The sequence below is a fragment of the Neolamprologus brichardi genome, chromosome 20 (genome assembly GCF_056152115.1).
Source record: "Neolamprologus brichardi isolate AB-2024 chromosome 20, ASM5615211v1, whole genome shotgun sequence".
NCBI lineage: Eukaryota > Metazoa > Chordata > Actinopteri > Cichliformes > Cichlidae > Neolamprologus > Neolamprologus brichardi.
This window is the reverse complement of record NC_142123.1, coordinates 11,877,899-11,898,280: the sequence shown is the minus strand read 5'-3', so window position 1 is coordinate 11,898,280 and position 20,382 is coordinate 11,877,899. Positions and strand designations below refer to the sequence as shown.

At 39.4% G+C, this 20,382-nt stretch overlaps 1 protein-coding gene and 1 non-coding gene across 2 annotated transcripts; one reads left to right on the top strand and one right to left on the bottom strand.

Moving 5' to 3' along the window:
* Window positions 1-708: 708 nt before the first annotated feature.
* On the top strand, window positions 709-780 carry trnaq-uug (transfer RNA glutamine (anticodon UUG)). The gene has a single exon. It is a non-coding gene; the product is annotated as a tRNA-Gln (tRNA).
* Window positions 781-2,365: 1,585 nt separating this feature from the next.
* On the bottom strand, window positions 2,366-19,694 carry calcrl2 (calcitonin receptor-like 2). Its single transcript, XM_006785279.2, has 12 exons — window positions 19,641-19,694; window positions 19,326-19,500; window positions 15,049-15,156; window positions 11,261-11,373; window positions 10,521-10,612; window positions 10,175-10,304; window positions 9,826-9,979; window positions 9,270-9,330; window positions 8,079-8,145; window positions 5,997-6,215; window positions 5,725-5,766; window positions 2,366-5,549 (listed from the first exon to the last, which is right to left on the bottom strand). Exons 1-12 carry the CDS (start codon window positions 19,692-19,694, stop codon window positions 5,271-5,273), a joined length of 1,494 nt encoding a protein of 497 aa, XP_006785342.2. The 3' UTR covers window positions 2,366-5,270.
* Between the last annotated feature and the right edge of the window lie 688 nt (window positions 19,695-20,382).

The following is a 20,382-nucleotide window of genomic DNA, read 5'->3' as shown; positions in this document are numbered from 1 at the left end:
TTAATATGCGTGGAATTCCTTCCTGTACAGCCCAATAAAGAGCACGGTTTTAGTGAAATTATATAATAAAAATGCGAACGATACAAAAACATAGAGAAGTAGACGACGGTGTGGAGTGTGGTTAAAAACACATCCTCTGCTGCCTCCACGTGGCGTATTGTGTTACTACAACTCAGCAATAACCAACAACACCTAATGATAATAACATAACATAACAGACGTATATATGTACTTTATTCTCACCCTGCTTTCTGATTTATCATTCAGTTAATTTCTAGCATCCAAAGTAATTTACGTGTGCGGTAAGAATGAACGTGGAAGCAACGGTTAAGGTTAGCGGCGTTTCATATGAGAACTCACGGTAGTTGTTCTTGTGTTGTAATGCTAGCTAGTTATACTACTGAGTACACGTAAACTACTACTCATATAAAAGCGCATAGAATCAACGCTGCCTTTTCAGTCTTTGGCATGTTTGAGTTAGCTAAAGGAGCTCGCTTAAAACCTACAACACGTATTTGCAGCTAACTTCACTCATATCCTGTTAGCTGTCTTTTAAAAAGCTATAAACATAAATTACAGTTTACTGTCATCGTTTCAGCTGTGTCGTTGTAAAGTAGCTGTACGAAAATATACAAATACACCTAGAATTTTAAGCACAGTCTCTTCACTTTCTTCAAAAGTCGACGACCCACACTGGCGATACCATCCGGTCCCATGGTGTAATGGTTAGCACTCTGGACTTTGAATCCAGCGATCCGAGTTCAAATCTCGGTGGGACCTCGTCCTTTTCTACTAGAATACAATAAAATACGGGTTTCTTTCAGAAAATCGACATGTACTTAGAAAACAGCGAATAACCTTAAAGCAGATATATGTATGCCCATGTTTAAGATATTTTACAAAATAATGTATTATACACGTAAAGACTTGGGGAAGATTGTCCTGTCATATCAAATTGTTATTTGATGATTTAATGGTCAATGGAATGGAAATCTAAATGAATAATTCTAAATGAATTATCAATTCATTAACAAATGCCTATAATGAAAAACAAATTTACAGAAAAAACTCTAAACATTAAACTCTCAATAAAACCTAAATCTATTTAAAATTGCAATTTCCTTTCCCTATTAGCTGCTGGATTAACTATTAAATTAACTTTAGCATTTCAGTGACTATTTTGGTCCTCGGAAATGATCAAACATGTATTAAAGGTGAAATATTAATGTGTACACAAATTTACTAATGCATATTTTACTGCACAATTCATTAATAAATCAGGAAACGTTTCATTTTGATGCGCATGACTTTGCTGGTCATCCTAGCAAACTGCTTATTTCCCAACATATAATCTCAATTAGCTGTTAAAGTTAATAGTACTTATTTTAATTACTTTATATAGTGTTGGTTTACACTAAATAAGATATATTAAATAAAATAAATAATGAACAAACCAAAAAAGAAATAAAGTAGCACACAGATTGCCATATTAAATATACGCCAAATAATAAAGTAACTAGCAAAACTTAAAATAGTTTAATGGGAAAATAGTTGAGCATAAGTATGTAAAATAACAGCAGAAACACTTATGTAAATTACAAATATTCCCAAAATAACCCAAAGTATAGAATAGTAACAGACACAGCAGGATTATATTCACACAAATTTATTTCCACACATAAATGGCAGTGTTAAAAATATAAATACAGTATTATGTTTGTCTGTGTAGGTTCTCAGTCATCCACGTCATGGCGATCTAAGCAGCTGTGAAAGAAACACGACTGGAGTTCTTTAGGGTTCTTGAAGACAGATGGCTTGAAAGAGGAGTGAAAGACGCCATCTATGTCCACGGTGAACGACCATCCTTGAGTCGTTTTTCTTTCCAAGCTCCCTAGAGTAATATGTTTGTGAAAATTTGTTTTGCCACTTTATTGGAATGTTTCTCAAATTGCTTTGCAAATGTATCCATGACAGTTGTTTCTCTGCTGAGCAGGCACTTCCCAAGTGGGTGGGATTAAGTGAAATAGCTCTTTCACAGCACTTTCTCATGCTTAGTTAATTTCCTGTTACCTCACTATATTCACACTGGAGCCTTTGTTTTTCTATTATGATGTGTGTGTAATAACAGCTAAATACATTTGCTAACAGCTCACCTTTAACAATAAGACTTGCTCAGTTTTCTAGTGGACTGTAGCCAGGATACATACAGTGCACTACTATTAAATTGTATTTCTGTAAAGTCACTGTAAATGCATAACTGTGCAAAGGGAGGGGGAAAGCATTGTGTAACAACAATAAGCACTCTTTGAAATAATAAAACAGCAACACTATGGAAAAACTATAACAAAAAAGGCACACACATCTGTTACGCACAAACTCTTCTCCTGTCTACAGAAGTTAGACAAAAGCTCATCTTCATTTCATCTGAAACCTCAGGGTATTAAAGCTTTACATCAGATCAGTATAACCTGTTCCATTACAATAAAAGTAATAAAAGAAACATTAATGGCAGACATTAATAAGTGCATTTTTTTCATACATTGTTCACAAGAAAGTAGTGGGGAATTTTTGAAGAAACAAATCGTCTGATACCAACAATTGGTGGTTTAAAGTTCGACATTCCTTTTTTCCCCCTTTAAACACATGAAACATGAATAGATTTTCCTTATATTTTGTTATGTGTAGCTATTTATTTACTTTTATATGCTCTGCCCAGCTGGTTGTTGTGTTTGCTTCATTCCAAACAGGTGTGTTACCAACAGGGAAGTTGCAGAGTGCCCCCTTGTGGACAAAATATTCATCATCAACATTCATGGCATAATTGAAGGGTAGCCCTCCCATCTTGTTTTCTTTTACAAATTTGAATTATCAACCATATTTAATGTCTTCAGTACCAATAGATTGGCTGAGATTGGCTGATAGTATTGGTCTGCCGATAAATTGGTCAGGGTCTAGTGCACACACTATTTATGGAACTTTTCTGAGCATTTCCTGTACTTAAACCTCAGCCTCAGAGTTTTGAGCCAACCTAGTTGAGCCGTTCTAGTTCTTATTAATCTCATTGTAGAGAAACTGAAACCGGAGCTCAGCAAGAGACAATGAGAAAAGACGAGCAAAAGAAATATTTTTTTGCATATGTAAATATAGTTTGGATAATATGTAAATAAAGTTTCGAAAAATAAAATACCACTCCTGTATTTTATCTCTTTTGCTGACTGTCCAAAAACCCCAACATTCTGGCTGCTCAGTTACAGATTGAAGTTAAGGGATAAAACTCCAAACTATAACTAGCTACGACAAGTCTAGTTAAACCACAACACACACAATATTGTTTAATCTTTACCTTACATTCTCTTGAACTGAACTAACTTAATTACATTGTGTAAGAAACAGCTAGCATAGCAGTTGCTAGCTTCACCTTTTGCTAAAATCTAACTTGGTTCAGCTTTTCACCTCAGTGGGTTTGCTTGTGTCATTTACTTAGGTGATGAAGTACCATAACGCCACTTCCATTTACCAAAATTGGTATTTTTTGACAAAATGCTAAAGAATAAGTAGGGTTTAAGTTTCAGATTATCCAGCTGCAGCTATTGGGCCAGCTAGCTTAAACTTTGGATATAATTTTTAGATTTACATGTCTAGTTAGCTGCCTTTCTGTATCATTTGGTTTTGAAAAATAAAAATTAACATCTTATTCTTATTTTTTTTTTCATTGTTACTGTAAAAACCAACTCAAACTAAATATTACAGCATTTTGCCTTTTTTTGCATTTTGTATAAGGCAGATTAGTTCTATAACAGTGTATTTTCCAAACTCTCTGGGCACAGCACTCCCTCTGGTAATAAATTCCAGCTCTATTATAGGATTCACTGTGGTGTGAAATTTAATATGTGAAACAACTTAAATGAGGATGCTGGCTTTCAAGACAACATGAGGTGTTTTTATCTTTCTTAAATAAAAGTTTGTAAAAAAAAAAAAAAAATCACATCTGTGGGCTACGACATTCACTTGGTCACTCTGATATACAGTTAAGCATTCGGCGGCTCTATGGGGCAACTAATGACACAAACACTCACCTGAAAATATGCATTAACTGTTTAGAAATGAGCAATGTTTTCATACACAGTTATCAGAGGCTTAAATAAGGCTCCAGATAAAATATCTGGATTGATTGCAGTTGCTGGAACTCTCAATATGAGGTCCCGCAAGGTGTCCATAAAAATGAAAGAGGAAATCATTCCCAAAAAAATAAACCTATCAGACAGATAGCAAAAGCTTTTCAAGTGGCCAAATCAACAATCTACTACATTTAGTAGAAAATGTAGTGCTGACCATTAACAGCACTAGAAGATCTGGAAGCCCACAAAAGGCAACTTAAAGAAGATGATTGCATATTCTTTCCTTGTTTAGCAAGACCCTTTGAATTTAGCTAACCCAAGAACGCTCTCAGGGAGGTAGCTGTATAATTTTAAAGTCTACAATCAAGCTAGTCACCTCATCTCAGTCTAATAAAGCATGCTTTTCAGTTACTAAATACAAAACTAGAGGCAGGGAAATCCACAAACAAGCAGCAACTGAATGTGGCTGTGGTTAAGACCTGGCAGAGCATCTCAAAGGAAATGCACCATTGATGATATCCATAGTTTTTCTCCAAAAGAATTTTCATCCAAATCTTAAAAAACTGTTCAATTAAAATTAAAATTTAAAGTAATTGGTTTATCCAATTACTTAAAGAAAATAGGGGACAATGTAATAAAATGGCTGAAATTCCTAAACAGCTAATGCAATACTTTTATTAATCGCATCTTGATTGTTTGATTTGCTGTAGATCGTGTTTGGTGGTGTAGAGATGTCTCATTGTCCAAAAATCTATTTTCCTAACTGCATCTAAGATACAGCGTCAGGATTGTCATCTTTCTCTATTTTGATGAAAACTACAAAAAACAAACAACAACTGAAACTTGACTTGACTGCAGCAACATAACAAAACGTTACAATACGATTACTGGATATTACTGGATATGATGAACGACGATGATGAACACTTGTTTTTTTCATCAGTTCCTAAAAGTCCAAAAACGTAAGCGTAGAAATGTGCTACACATTACATGCTTTTAAATCGCTCTCCAGACATTATGTACATACATACAAAACCTAACATTTATTGTGAAAACTCTCCGTCAGTCCCTGTTTTTTTCAGTGTGTGTTGTGTGTGTGTGTGTGTGTGTGTGTATATGGCACTAAAACCGTCACCTCTGTGTTTTATCCAATCAGATTTGAGTGGTCTCCAGCATGTTGCTTATCTCCCCGTTGGTGCATGCATTGCTCTTCTTCCTGCTGGCGTTTTGCGGCACCACGGAGATCGAGTCCTTTTTTTCCGAAGGTGCATTGGCAGGCGGCTCTACGTTCGTGGTGATGCGGCTGGTTTCGGTGATGGAAGAGTTGGTGTGGTAGTTAAAGTGGTTGTTGGTGAGAGGTGTTTCACCCCAGCCGGTTTTGCCCCAGGCAGATTTACACTGAAACCACTTCCTCCGCACTGCTGTTTGAGCCTGCACATCAACAGTGAATAAATGTCATCTTATCTATGCTCTTTAGCCAATTCTAAGTCAACATTTTGGAAATTCGGACAGAATTTATATCGAATGAGTAAAAAAAAATCTGCATTATTTGTGTCATGACTGAAGTCTTAGTCAGTTTAGCACTTTGAAAATTTCTTAGACATACCTCAGCATTGCAGAAACAGAAAATAGATGCCACCAGGAGTCCCTGAAAAGTAACAGCCACAGATTCAATAGCAGTAAAAAAACATTTCTCAGTGAGAGCACTATATACATGGTGAATTTGGAATGGGCTAATATTAATACACAGTGCTTATTTATGCAGTTTTAGGAGCAAAAAGTGCTCTTTGTCACTGCATGTTGCAAATTATCAAAAGCACTCTTTGGTTTGATCACAGAGTTTAATGTATCTCAAGTGTGCCATTGTTTTGAGTGTACCTGGAAGTGAGTGAAGATGTTAACAAAGAACTCATAGACAGCGTGGCTAATGCGTCCATCCGGCGCCCAAGGCATGAGGATATACTGGATTCCCAGCAGAGGGATGAGGATGAGCGTGGCTCTCACTGCTTTCATGTAGGCCGTGGACTCAGCACAGTGTGTCTCTTTCAGTTTGGTTATCAGAACCCGGACGATATTCAGGAGAAAGAAAAAGTTCACCTGGATAGATGGATGGAGGGGGATAGAGAAAAATATATGTGGTTAAAACAAATATGGATGAGAAGAATGAGACATAATGTTTATTATGAGGCTTTAAAAAAAATCGTTTATACGGAAAATACAACAAGTGGCCTGATGGTGGCACTGGAGTCCCAGTAATTAAGGAGACTGAAGTTTAATACATGACTACTTACTGTCTACATTGTGTGCCTTTTACAGTTTAATACAATCATTTTGGCACTCGTTTCAGAACCTGGATGTCATGTTGGGTACTACATGCTAATGTGTAACATGTTTTCAGGCCAAATCTGCTCTACAGTAATACTTTTTCTCCTGTAATTATTCCAGTGGAATTGACACTAAACCAGGCAGAGACACACTCCTAACTGATGAACAATAGTTGGCCGTGATTGGCTTCTTCTGCACCAGAAGACAACTTCAACAATGTGGAATCTGTAAGTATGCCAACCACTGCACATATGCTGAAACGGTACCCAATTTCCCTAAAACAGCTCTACTATGTGCTTTTCGAGAGAAATGCAGACAGCAACAGACCATTAAGTATGTTCAGTTTATGGCTCTGGATGCAAGTAAAAACACTCTTAAGTTCATTTTTGTGGCTCAGGCAGGCTTCCAACAAGCCAAGACAAAGAGCGAGGTCAGAATTTCATTGGCCAGTGGAACACCATCACAGTATCTTGACAACGTGAGGCCAATATCACATGTCTGCTGCTATATTAGAAGATGGTGTGGTGGGATGCAGATCTTGTGTTGGCTCATACAATGCAGAGCTCCTTGTAGCATTCCTTATGAGCTAAATCTGGTCTCTGGGACTGCTGGGGAATTCTGTGATACTGTGTGGGACAATGTTAATTTGCATGATGCTTTCAGGTGCAGCCATGGTTTCAGGATCATCCGCAGTTCACCACCACAGACTTGCCCATGCACTCTCCTTTCCTCTGTGTGACTGAGGATTTTTCCCCACATGGAAGTAGAAAATATGTGACAGGCATCTGCATCAACAAGTGATCATCCTCCAGACATGCAACATGAGTGTCGGGCCTGGACTCGCCAAAGGTTCTTTCCAATATGTTCCAATATGTATATTATTTTTAGCAAATTGCTTTCATTTAAAGGGAACCACGCTGTTATTTACAGTGTATTTTATCTATCTAGTCGGCTATTTTTCTTCACTTATCTGGGTCCCAGTTGTGGGGGCAGCAGACTAATTTGAGACCAAGTTTTTTCCCAAGCCAAATGGGAGATGTAATCTCTCTAGCATGTCCTGGGTCTGCCCCAGAGGCCTCCTGTTGAGTGGAACATGCCTGGAGCAACTCATCTAGGAGGTGCATAGCAGAGGCTCTCCTCGTCTTACAGTGGATTTCATTAGTAAATTTAACATTTGTTCATTGACTCCACTGCATCTGTTGTATTCTCTCTACTGGTTCTTTTACAGTAACGACATATGTGTATTGCATGTACTCTAATATTCATTGATTTTCTGAACAACTAAACAGTGAAACTGTACCAGTTTTCCTTAAAAACATATGAACGTAAATGCAGTGTTTTGAACGAGAATTTTGTTTTTAGCGTTTTGAAAAATGACATCCAGGTTCTGAAACTAGTGCCAAAGCTATGATTTGAAAATTGTAGCATTTTATCATTTTACTGTAATTATGCTGGCAATATTTATCATGGCACTTAAAGGCTGACACAGCGTATTTGATCTCTCTGTTAATAAATGAATGTGTATCTGGTATATTGTCTATTTCATGTATCAGTGTGTGCAGCGGTGTAATGAGCTGTGACTCAATATTTAAAATTTGGGTAAAAGATATTTAAAATGCACAGTTATCAACTCACAATGAGTGCAACATGAATGGGGGCGTGTATGATGTAGGGCAGCTGAGTGTGTATGCTCATCCAGCACCTGAAACAAACACAAAGAGGAAATCATTGTTCATCGTTTGTGCCACACTCAATGAACACTGCAATTTGATGAGATAATTCTATATTTTATAATTCCTCTCAACAAAAGACTGTGCTATGAGGCTAGAGTAAAGACCTGCAAAAGCACTTTATTCTTTGAGTCCATACCGGAGGCCGAACAAAGGATCACAGTGTTTTTTTTAATATTCTTATATAGTCTCTTATGTTTTATTGTATAAAAATATTTTACTGAGAAAGCAGTTAAATTGACAGATATTCAAAAAAAACCTCCCCAAATTTTAAAAACTTCGAAATTTCGTAATGGAAGCTCTGATTCAACCCAAATTAGATGTGACAGATGTGGGCAGAGGGTTCTTCTACGTATCTGAAAAAAAGAATATAAATATCATGATGGACTAATTGAATAGATTATAAAAATATAAAGATCAGTAAACACCAAACATTTTTTGGGGGAGAAGGTCTGACTGTGATGAATCCAGCAATATAAACCATGTGACTGTATCAGGTGAACTTAATATTCTACATTAAAAAAGCACGTAGCAAGTAAAATAAAGGGGTGGAAGGGGTGGAGCTATCAAATTATCCAAAAACTATAACTGACAAATTAAAAATATAATACCACAATATATTTTACTCAACTAATGTCAAAGGTGTTCATCTGCTTATAATAATGATGATGGCAAAACATCTTTTACGAAGCTGCTGTTGACATAGTCACTATATAAACTATCCCTATAAGCCACAATCTTTATCAGTGTTTTCAGAGACTGTAAAGATTGTGGCTTATGGGAATGGGTCACATTGCAGCTTGTACATGTGGATTACAGTGAATCAAATTACTCTCAGCGAGTCAGGCTTTGTCAGTCATTAGCTTATATCCATTATATACTGACCTTAGTTTGTTGAACATTTTTCAGTCAAATATTTCTATACAAGAATCCACTTCATATTTTAGAGACTATAGAAAAGATGAAAAACTCTCTTGTGCCTTGCTCTACTTCCAGTACGGATATCTCTACACGTCTTACTACATTTCTCATCTTAGTCTGAACTTCTGATTTACAGAGATGACAATGGCAAAACAGTAAATGTGCTGCATCTTACGGGTCGTTATGGAAAAGCCCACGAGCCACAGCGTATGTGACAGCAGGAATGATGGGAAAACCTTTGGACAGAGAGAGAGAGAAAATCAGAAATGAATACTAGACTGACACCCAGGATCTCTGCAGAGGCTGCTGCAGCCGCAGCAGTACATCTTAGTGTATTAGTGAATGAGGATGTATATGTATGTATAATATATGTTCACGTGTTTGGATACAGTGCTGTGAAAAAGTATTTACCCTCTTCCTGATTTCTTAGTTTTGTTTTGTTGTTTTTTTATATATATATTTGTCATGCATGTCATGTTTCAGATCATCAAGCAAATTTTAATAGTGGACAAAGATAACCAGAGTAAATAATTAAGAGGAAATAATAATAATAATCCCCTTCACAATAATATTAAGGGGGAAAAAAGCTATCCCAACCTACCTGGCCCTTTGTGGCCAGAGCCAGGTCTGCAAATTTGCTGCTAACATGATGCAAATTCCTACATAACTAGACTAAGCAACTCCAAGAAGAATTGGAAAAGGCACAAATGTGTTTGATCCTCCTGACTCACCCCACCCCAGGATGTAGTACCAGAAGAGCTGCTGTTCCCCAACAAAGACGGCCACTATGATGAGTGTGTGGAGGTAGATGCCTTCACACAGCATCCAGAAGTAGGTGGAAGTAGAGGTATACTGAGTCAGCACAGCCAGGATCTTACAGTTCACCTGATGGAGGGGATATCGTAAGTCCTTATATACTGAATATGTTATAAGCAGATCTTTTTATAAATATGTAATTAAACACAAACAGAGGACCACAGGTGAAAACTGAGAAAGGCACTAGACTATGGATTATAAGGCCTTTTTGAAAACAGAGAAAACTCATGAGTGTAATGAGATGAAGACTAGTTGGTAGCTCACAGAGTTGCTGGTGTCTGTGCCCTGGTTATTGACTATGCTGAATGTGAGCCATATCATAGTAACAATTGAGTTTAAGATGAAGGAAAGAAACATGTTCTTATGAAGGGAGATTCTCTGGCAGCTAAGGCTTCTGAAAGAGAGCAGAGAGAGCAAAGGATCAGCATTAGTGGACTGCCGTATTAGTTACGGGTGCTTCAGAGTGAACTAATACTTTTCTCAGGTGATTATTATTCCCATTCAAGCAATCGCCATTATTTTCTATGATAATTTAATCATATGATTATGAAGAGGGAAAAAACCAGAAGCAGTCAATTAACCCAGACAGAAGAAACCTCCCATGACTCACTTGAAGTAGGAGAAGATGGTCAGACTGATGACTAAGGACACAATGGAAAGACTATGACCCACCATGGCCATGTAGTAGACACTGATGGCAAGCTGCAGGGAAAAATTGCTCAGCTATGATGAATGTAAATAGATTTATCGCTGATTAAGAGTGATTTTCTTTTAAAATTAAGATGTTAGCCAGCACAGGAAAAGTAATACAATCTTTGCATCTTCTCTTCACAGTATGTGAAAGCAGCACACAGCAATGCAAATAAAACAACTGTAAACTCTCTTCTGAGAGAGAAAGTATTTGCTGGATGGCCATCAATTAAGATGCACTAAACAGTAATCATTGCTGGAGAAATGGCATGGGAATTTTAAATTGATTAAAGACAATATACAAAAGGTCTGACAGGCTTTAGAGATTTGTTTCTGACAGGAATATTCTTCAAACAACTGGCTTGTTCAGTCTAGACATGAGGTCAATTAGACTAAAAGCAGATTTGAGCAAGGTGAAATTTTCTATCAGAACTCTACTTAGACAGATTTTTGTTGAAAGTGCGAATAAATTCTAACTCCACTCAGAAAATTTCACAAAAAACATTCATTTATTCAAAAAAATAGCTCCCGAAACAGTGGCACACAGAACCACGCTGAGTCCAGATTACAGTAAAGGCCAATGCTCCAATTTGGTCAATTCAGCCAAAACCAAACCAAATTAAACAAATGCAGTAAATGGTGAAAATAGCTCCATTTTACCTTGAGTTTGTGGTTAGTGTGTGCAGAACACATGGTGTAGTTAGACCAGATTCTCTTGCTCTCTGGGTGATGGAACCACTGGCCATCAGGATTACAGACTTTGGTAACCCTCTCTGTTGAATGAACAGATTTTACATGTTGTCATAGTTGGCAATGATAGGCCCATTATACATGAAATACAGCACGTGGACGATTTGTAGTACATGCAGTTAGGTCTGTTCTTTGCTGCACAAAGGGACAATCGTTGCAGTTTCGCCCCTGCAAACCAGCACAGTGGATTTTAAATAAAACAATCAAATTGTCCTTGAAGTGAAGGCTTTTAGCTTTAATTAAAAGGGTTTAACAAAATTATTACAGTTTAACAATTGCAACAACTTTTAAACACAGTCCCCCATTTTTAAAGTCTCTAAATTAGTTAGACAAACTAACTTAATTTTTAAATATCAGGACTGTTTTTAATACTTACATGAAGTCAATGACTGCCTTAAGACTTTAACCCATGGACATCATTAAATGCTGTTTTTTCACCCTTGAAATGATCTGCCATGTGTTTACTGTAGTTTACATGTAGCTTATTTACTAAGTTACTGTTTGTTTGTTCCACTAGCAGCTGTACGGGCACATGCCATAACAAAGTCTCCACTATGTTGGACAGATGATTCTGCTTTCTCTTCCTTTTCTAGTAAATTACCCTTAGTTTCATCAGATTTTTCTGGAAAGTCAAATCTGGTTTTCAGGTTCACTAATGTGCACGGGGGCTCAGCCCTGGCGCAGGGGGCCTCTTGTGCATCGGCCTAACCGGGGGGCTCTTCAACTGGCAGGGAGGTTGTTCCATCTTTGCAGGAGTCCACTCTGCAGGTGGGGGAGAGACATAGGAGAGGTGGAGAATAAACTTAACCTGGGTGTCTGTGTCTTGTGTAGTCTGGGAGATGATTGAATATTGGGGTGGGTACAGTTTCCTCTGCGGTGGGGTAGGGTGGGCTGCCCCGGGTCCTGTGGGGCTTGGCGGTGCTGCTGCCGTAGGCCCCAGTCTGGATGGGCCTGGGCTCCCTTGCCTTGGTGGATACCAGAGGACGGGGGTGCCTATTGGGGTCAGCGGGGGAGCTGGCCCTAGGGAGGGACACCCTCCCCTCCCTTCTTTTCCTCCCCATCCCCGGCTGCCTCCCTCTTCCCGCTCCACCACACCCACCCACACAGGTCGGGCTTTGGGGTGCGGGTGTGTCACCAGGGTGCAGGGGAGACATTCCCCCCCCCCTCTGTCCTCTTCTGGCCACCTGTGCCTCAATTTTATCTCACAACTTAGACATCCACATTACTTACACTCTCATAACACACACACACATATATATATATATATATATATATAGGGCCTTGAGGGTGGGCACGTTAACGGCGTCCAGTAGACGGTCTGTGTATTCAAACCTACCTCTGGCGCCGGTGCCCACCTCTCAATTTTAAATCCATGTAGACATTGAGGGTTCTCGGGAGGGGCCGTGCTAACACCTGCTGCTCTCTGGCAGCAGCACCATGCTCTCCCTTGTTTTAAATGCACTTTAGAGCAACACGCAGCAACACTACACTTGAGCGGGAGGAGGAGGGTATGGGGTCTTAACACACCCCCGTTCTCTGCTAGCCATCGAGGCGGGGGGGCTGGGAAGAGATGCTGGCTGTCCGATTGGCCTCCCTGCTGCTGCGGAGCCTGGGGCGGTCTGCTAGCCTCCGCCCCGGAGGGAAGGGTAACATCTCTTGGGTCTGGGTGCCGTTTCCCCCTCTGGGGGCGAGGGTACCTGGACCCGGGGTATAGAGTATGTTTGGGGAGTGTGATTGTGTGTACATGTCCATTTACGTTTATTCCTACGTTGGGTGAGTGCTGAGTGTTTGTATATGTGTGCATGAGGGTGGGAATGCATGTCTGTGTCTGTGTGTGCCTGTTTGTCTGTGTCTATATGTCAGGTCGGGTCTTAGACTCCACCTCTCTGGGAACTCCCAGGCCCTCCAAGTGTGGAGGCCTATCTCCCCTCACCACACTCCCTGCCGGTGACTGATGCCCTCAGGGGTCGGTGCATTGTTGGTTCTTGGTGTCCGGGGCTGGGCGCTCAGGTCAGGTGCCAGCTCACTCCCGGTGGCTACTTGGCGGGGCCTGGCGCCTGCTGCTCGGTCAGGCCTCTTCCGGGGCGCGGAGGGCCCTCGGGCCTCTGGCCTCTGTGCCTGCGGCTCGGTTCACTCTGGCACGCCGGTGCAGCCCCCTCTAGTTTCTGCCCGGTGGCTACTGGGTGACCCCTCGTCTGGGTATCCTCAGCCCTTCCCATGAAGGTGGCACGGATGCCCCTCCGGTGGTCCTCCTTGGGCTCTTGCACTCTGGGACCTCTGGATGTCTGGGGCCTGGATCTCCTCCATGCCTGCTTCATGCCCTGAGGGACAGGGCTATGGCTCTCTACATCCTCTTGCAGACCATTACATGGGGAAACCATTTGAATACAAGCGCGCCGACCCACACAGGTGTGCACACAGGTGTTCACTGTTTGTAGACTTAAATCACACCTTTCTTGGCTGCTACTTCAAAGCACATTGTGCGCTGTCTGTCCTGCGTGCTGCACAACAACATTCAATATTTAGTATTTACTGCTGTTTACACTTAGCTAGATTAATGCGATGGTGTTGTGTATAGTATGTTGCTTTGTTTTGTTTTTTTGTTTTTTTTGCTTGTTTTCTATTCTTTTTCTCTCAACAGGTGATCCCGGAGATATTTTTTTTCCCCCCTTTCTCACTGTCCCTCTCCCCTTCTGTTTTTCTTTTCCTTCCTCTTTCTTTCTCCCTTTCCTATCCCTCACTCATGTCTGTCCCGTCTGTAACAACTGAAAATAAAATAAAATAAATAATAAAAACAAAGGTCGATCAAATGGACCAATACGGCAATGCCATGATGATCCATTTGGCAAAATAAATCCATTGGGTATCCTTGTTGGTCTTCAGACAACAATTCTGACGGCTAAAGAACCAAATGGGACAGGCAAAAAAAAAAAAAAAAAAAAAAAAAAGGTTCATTAATGTAACCAGTGGTTTGCACCTTGTTGTAAACCATCTGTACTTCATTCATGAGGGTGTCTCTCGATTGCAGACTTTTGACAATGACATGCCTACCCCCTTGAAAGTGTTCTTGACTTGGCTAAATGTTTCAGAGTTGGTTTTCTGAACCATCGACAGAATTCTGTCATCATCCTCTCTAGATGTCTTCTGATCAGTGCAAAAAAAATTTTTTTAACACTGCACAAGATTGTTGATTTGGCTACTCCTTTAGTTTTTTCGATCACACTAATAGATTTTGATCCTAATGATGGGCTTCTTCACTTGCACTGATAACTTTTTGAGCCTTACATTGACTAAAATGACTAAAAAATCTATAAAACACAAATTCATTACTTTGAATGAAATTCAGACATTACGTGTCCTTTGTTTCTCACGAAATAGCAAGGGAATGGACACCTGTCCAAGAAACTTCTTGTCAGTCCAATGAAAATGAAAATTGGTGACTATGTATCGACTATGTATAGAAATGCCTCTAATTCCTAAACAAATAATACAACATTTTTGTTAAACCCGTTTGATTGTGATTTAGAGATCAATCACATCTTCATTACTTGATTTAAAGATTAACTATGGTGGTGTAAATTCAAAACGATAACTATCTTTGTTCAATTTATTATTGACTTAACTGTATCAGTAGTACAAATAAAAAAGAAGAATACAAAGAGACACATATTTAACATGTGTGTCCATTAGGGCCTTACCAGTAGGGTCAAAGTCCATAAAATATGCTGGACACATCTGCATGACAGTTCCTGGAGCTGAATCTTCCCAACATAGCCAGCCATCCCATGTACGGTTACAATAAGGGCCTAAAGAGGGCAGAGGAGAAATGTCATTGAGATTTGCATGTCTGTGCAGTGGTAATTTAGGGAAAGATAACCATAACACACACACACACACACACACACACACACACACACACAGAGAGAGAGAGAGAGAGAGAGAGAGAGAGAGAGAGAGAGCAGCTGGATAGTGGTAACACTATAAGCCTTTTGAAAGTTCTAACCAAGTGGTGGCTAAGATGAATAGGCGCATAGACAGGGGTGCACATAAGTGGTCCGCAGGTGCGCATTCGCTGTCAAAATAAAAGACGTGCACCAGATAAGAAGTTGCAACGCATGTTTGCGTAGATATAAAAGGCACTGTTTTTGTCCGCTAGAGTGAGATTTTCACGGCATATTCTGCACCACATCTCTGTGCGTTCATCATTTAAAGCCAGCTCACCTCCTGCAACCACTTCCAAGAATATGTGGTTCGTACTCCTTATGACATTTCTTTGGAGGTGGAGGAACACCAAAGTAATTGGTTAAAGGAGCTTATCTGGTGCGCATCTTTTATTTTGACAGCGAATGCGCACCTGCGGACCACTTTTGTGCACCCCTGCACATAGCTCAATACAGCGGCACACAGAAAGGAATTGGCAGTAATACCAGAGGGGTAAAACACCAGGCACTTGTAGACAGAGCAGTTCCTCAAGACTGTAAGACCAGACTGACCAACATGTGCACTGCGTGGATTGACTACAAGAAAGCATATTACTCAATGCCCCATACATGGATCCTAGAATACCTAACACTATACAAGATCAACAGGACCTTAAGAGACTTTAAACTTTGTAATATTTGCAGATGACACAAATATATTTTGTTCAGGTGTGGAATTGACACAGGTTTTGGAGATTATCACACAGAAATTAACGATATTAAAGAAGTGGTTTGGTATAAATGAATTATCATTGAATCTAGATAAAACCAAATTTATGTTGTTTGGAAACCAAAATAAGAATATCAAAGTAGAAATATGTGTTGACAATGTATATTTAGAAAGAGTAAATGAAATAAAATTTCTTGGTGTGATCATTGTCCACAAGGTCTGTTGGAAACCACATATTACTTATGTTCGAGGGAAATTGGCACGGGGCATTGCCGTCCTGGGGAAAGCAAATAATATATAAAGTAAGAAATAAGATGCTTCCAAAAGAAATCTGTAAATTGTTTATAGAAAGAAGGTGGGTGTAACTTAAGAGGGAAATGGAATTTAAAAATACAAAGTGCTAGAACAACTTTAAAAAGTGTGTCTATCTCTATAGCAGGAGTTAAATTATGGAACAGTCTAACAGAAGAAATGAAAGAAAGTGACAACATAAACTAGTTTAAAACGAAATATAAAAAACAAATTTTTAACAAATATAAAAATGAAGAAAACAGGGTTAACCCAGTGCGGAAATGTTGTTCGTAATAGTGTTTTAGTTTGTTTGTCTCATAATTTGTCAATCTGCAAACGGTCCTTATTTATATGAAAGTAACTATACTGTGGTGGGGCTTGTTTATTTGTTTTGTTTATTTGTTTGTTTTGTTTTGTTTTGTCTTTGCTTTACTTTTACTTCATATGTTGTTTGTTTAATTTAAGGCTAAAAGAAAATTAAATCAATGAGAGGCAAAATTTGAGGGGGTAGGAAATAATAAGTGTAGACTTCTGCCTACTCCTTTTCAAACAAAAGAATGGAATGATATTTTGTAATGAATGTGAAGGTGAAATAAAAATGAACTGAACTGAACTTCATTATGAACTCAATGGGGACATGGCAAACAACTCTGGAAGCCAACTTCAAACCAAACTGCATTGCTGTTCTACATAAGCCTTAAACCCCTTGGTGATCAATGGCTATGGATACCGACTATGGAATGGAGCAATTCACAGCCACCTCCTCTACATGGATGACATCAAGCTATATGCCAAGAGTGAATGAGACATTGATTCACCAATCCGCACCACTAGGATCTACAGCAGTGACATTGGAATGTCATTCGGATTGGAGAAAGTTGAATAGTAACAAAGAGAGCAAAGGTAGTCAGAAAAGAGGGGATCAAACTGCCAGAAATGAATTCCTCAGGCAGCAGAAACCCAAGAAAGAAGAAGAGCAAGGAGAAGAATCATCATGGTAGGACAAGCCCCTTCATGGTATGTATAAAGGCAGATTGAGGAAATTGTATCAGTGGCTGGACAAAGTTGGACTGAAAGACAATACAGAGGCCCTAATCATGACACCACAAGAAATAGGTCTTAGCACGAGCTCAATAGAAGCAGGGTTCTACCACACCAAGCAAGAGGTGCAGGCTGTGCAAAGATTCCCTGGGATACATGGAACAACATAAACAAGTGGCTAGCATATATACAGAAACATCCGTGCTGACTATGGCCTGGAAGTCCCACGGTCAAAATGGGACATGGTTCCTAGGGTGGTTGAGAATGACCAAGCTAAGTTCCTGTGGGACTTCCAGATACAGACAGACAAACTGGTGATAGCTAACCAGCCAGACATGGTAGTGGTGGACAAGCAGAGGAATATGGCTGTAGTGATAGATGTAGCTATACTGAGTAATAGCAACATGAGGACGAAGGAACACAAGAAGCTTGAGAAGTAGGGCTGAGAGAAGAACTCAAGAAGATGTTAAGGGTGAAGGCAATGGCTGTTCCATTGGTAATCAGAGCACTGAGTGCAGTGACCTTGAAGCTTGGCGAGTGCCACCAGTAGATCCCAGACATCCAAGATTTCTGTCCAGAAGAGCGCAGTCCTAAGAACAGCAAAGATACAGCTAAAAGAACACCCGCAGGGGCGAGAGGCACCCTAAAGTGATTATACACCAACTGTTCATTTTGAATTTATTTTATCATCCACAGGCAACCCTTTAAATTATTATTACTATTTATATAGATTTTCCATTCATTATAAATAGTGTGTTACTCTTATATAGAGAGTGTAACCACAGCTGGGCTACACAAAGCTTCTCAACAATACTCGGAAATTCGCTTATACCAGGTCCCACAGAGGCATGCTGGGAATTGAAACACACAATAACATTTCAAAGGCAGTGAAGTACTGAATGGGAGTAACAGGCACTGGGGAAATACAAAGGGCAAGTTTCCTTTCTTTCTGACTCACTTCCTCTCTCTCTCTCTCTCTTCCTCTTTCTCTCTCTTTCTCTTTTCCAAGGAATGTGCACACACCAAATACGAAGGACTGCCAGTAATACACCTCACTTCCTTACTATTCAACTGCTATCAGTTACTTAATATGTTATATGTTGCTTTACGATATATATATACACACTACTGTGCTGTAAACAAAATGCTGTAAACAAAGAGTGCTTTCAGAAAAATAAATGATTGTTTGTTGGCCCCAAATGTATTCTACAGCAGGATAATGACCCCAAACACACAGCCAAAGTCATTAAGAACTCTCTTCAGCGTAAAGAAGAACAAGAAGTACTGGAAGTGATGGTATGGCCCCCACAGATCCCTAATATCAACATCATCAAGTGCCTTTATGTATTTTTACTTGATAAACAGAAAATACAGCAACTGCTTTATCACACAGAGAGGTCTACACAATAGCAATGGACTCCTTTACTGCCCCCGAAAGGTGGAGGATGGAAATTATCCAGACTTTTGTTGATGGTGTTTCAGGGGTTTATTTCAAGCCAATTTCACATTCTAAAACAACTTAGTGGGTTAGCGGTAAACAACCCCACCTCCTGTGTATGCTTGCTCTACGGAGCTTTTAAATGCCATTGCTACCAACATTTAAAGTCTTCCGATATAGGTGAGGAATTTGAGGAGTTTTTCTTCTGCCTTGGTGAGATCATGAGTGAAAGTTTTATTTTCCTTTTCCCTTTCCTCTTCATTTACTAGTAATGCAACAAGTCATCTGATCTAGCACTGGCTCTGATAATATTATGTGGAATGTTTTCCAAACACAATGAAAATAGATGAATTTTTATTAATTAATTTTATTAATTAATTGTTTCATGCATACTGTGCATGTTTATATTTGCAGAAGAAGGGATTTCAATGCTTCTTTAATACTGCAGCATCCTCCATCTACCAGGAATAATATACTTAAAAGAAATTCATCCAGCTGGGATAAGTGCTTATAGTTTATGAGCATATGGAACAATGGGTAAAGTGTTATCATCACCTTCTTCTGTTACTGGATCGTGGATTATTTTCAAGTAGCATTCAAACTGAGCAGCCAGGATCTGCCGTCTCGACTGTCCAAGTAAGTCGGCCAAATCCATGTTAGTAAAATTCTCCTGTCGTGGCATTGTTTTTTCAGTGACCGCCAGGGACTCCGTATCCTGACAGTGGGCCACCTGGGCAAGGTAGTCATCAAAAACAAAGAGTATGTTAGAGATACTACAAATCTATGTCCTCTAATTTAATCAAAGCACATTCTGGCTTTGACATAAAACATTAGACACTTAAATAGCTAATGGGTGAAAGGAGTACTCACCTCTGTGAAGAGTGCCAGTGCAACCAGCAGGGAGAGTGTTAGGGTTTTCCACATTTCTCTAAAAGGAAAAGAAGAACATGAACAATGTAATTGTGAAACATCTGTACGCTATGTCTCCCACCATATGTACATGTGAAGTAGCTTCAGCTGCTTCATTCAAGTACGACATAAAACCACCAATAGCATACATGAAATCAAGCGCTCCGCATAGCGTCACTGTTGCAGGCCGAACCCAAATGCCTCTGTGTGAACGCACGGTTTTATAAGCACATCCGTGTATGTTTATTCGCTGTTTGTGTATCTTCTCATTTATCAGCAAAGGAAGTTCATGCTCCCGCAGTCATTTCTCTCTACTGTCCACTCAAGGTCACAGAAACAGATGTGTGTTTATTGTTATTTTGGGGCAAAAGAGCAGCGAGTTCCCTTTAGCTTTTCATCTTTAATGAGCCAGCCAGTTACAGAGTCTCTAACAACAAATACACAGTCAGTGCTTTAATTCTGTTGTTCTCGCTCTCTATAGTCAGACTTTGTTTCGGGGATTTGCTCAATGCAAAAATCTACAGCTGCATATTCTGTTTAATTTTTTCTCAAAGCAAAATGTATTGTGAAACTGAGGCATCTACATTTTTTTAAGATTTCAAATGATTAAAGTCAAACACAACTGATAAAATAGCAACATTTTATCAACATGGTTACAAAAATATTTTGCCAGATGTGAAAGGGATATAAACTGAAGAGTGTA

Bases quoted from the DNA above. Each gene is read 5' to 3' on its own strand.
- calcrl2 (XM_006785279.2), bottom strand. From the start codon at position 19,694: ATGTGGAAAACCCTAACACTCTCCCTGCTGGTTGCACTGGCACTCTTC. The intron at 10,613-11,260 runs GTAAAATGGAGC...TTTTCCCTGCAG, and splicing joins ACACTAACCACAAACTCAAG to CTTGCCATCAGTGTCTACTA. The intron at 8,146-9,269 runs GTAAGATGCAGC...TGTTTGTTTCAG, and splicing joins GGGCTTTTCCATAACGACCC to GTGCTGGATGAGCATACACA.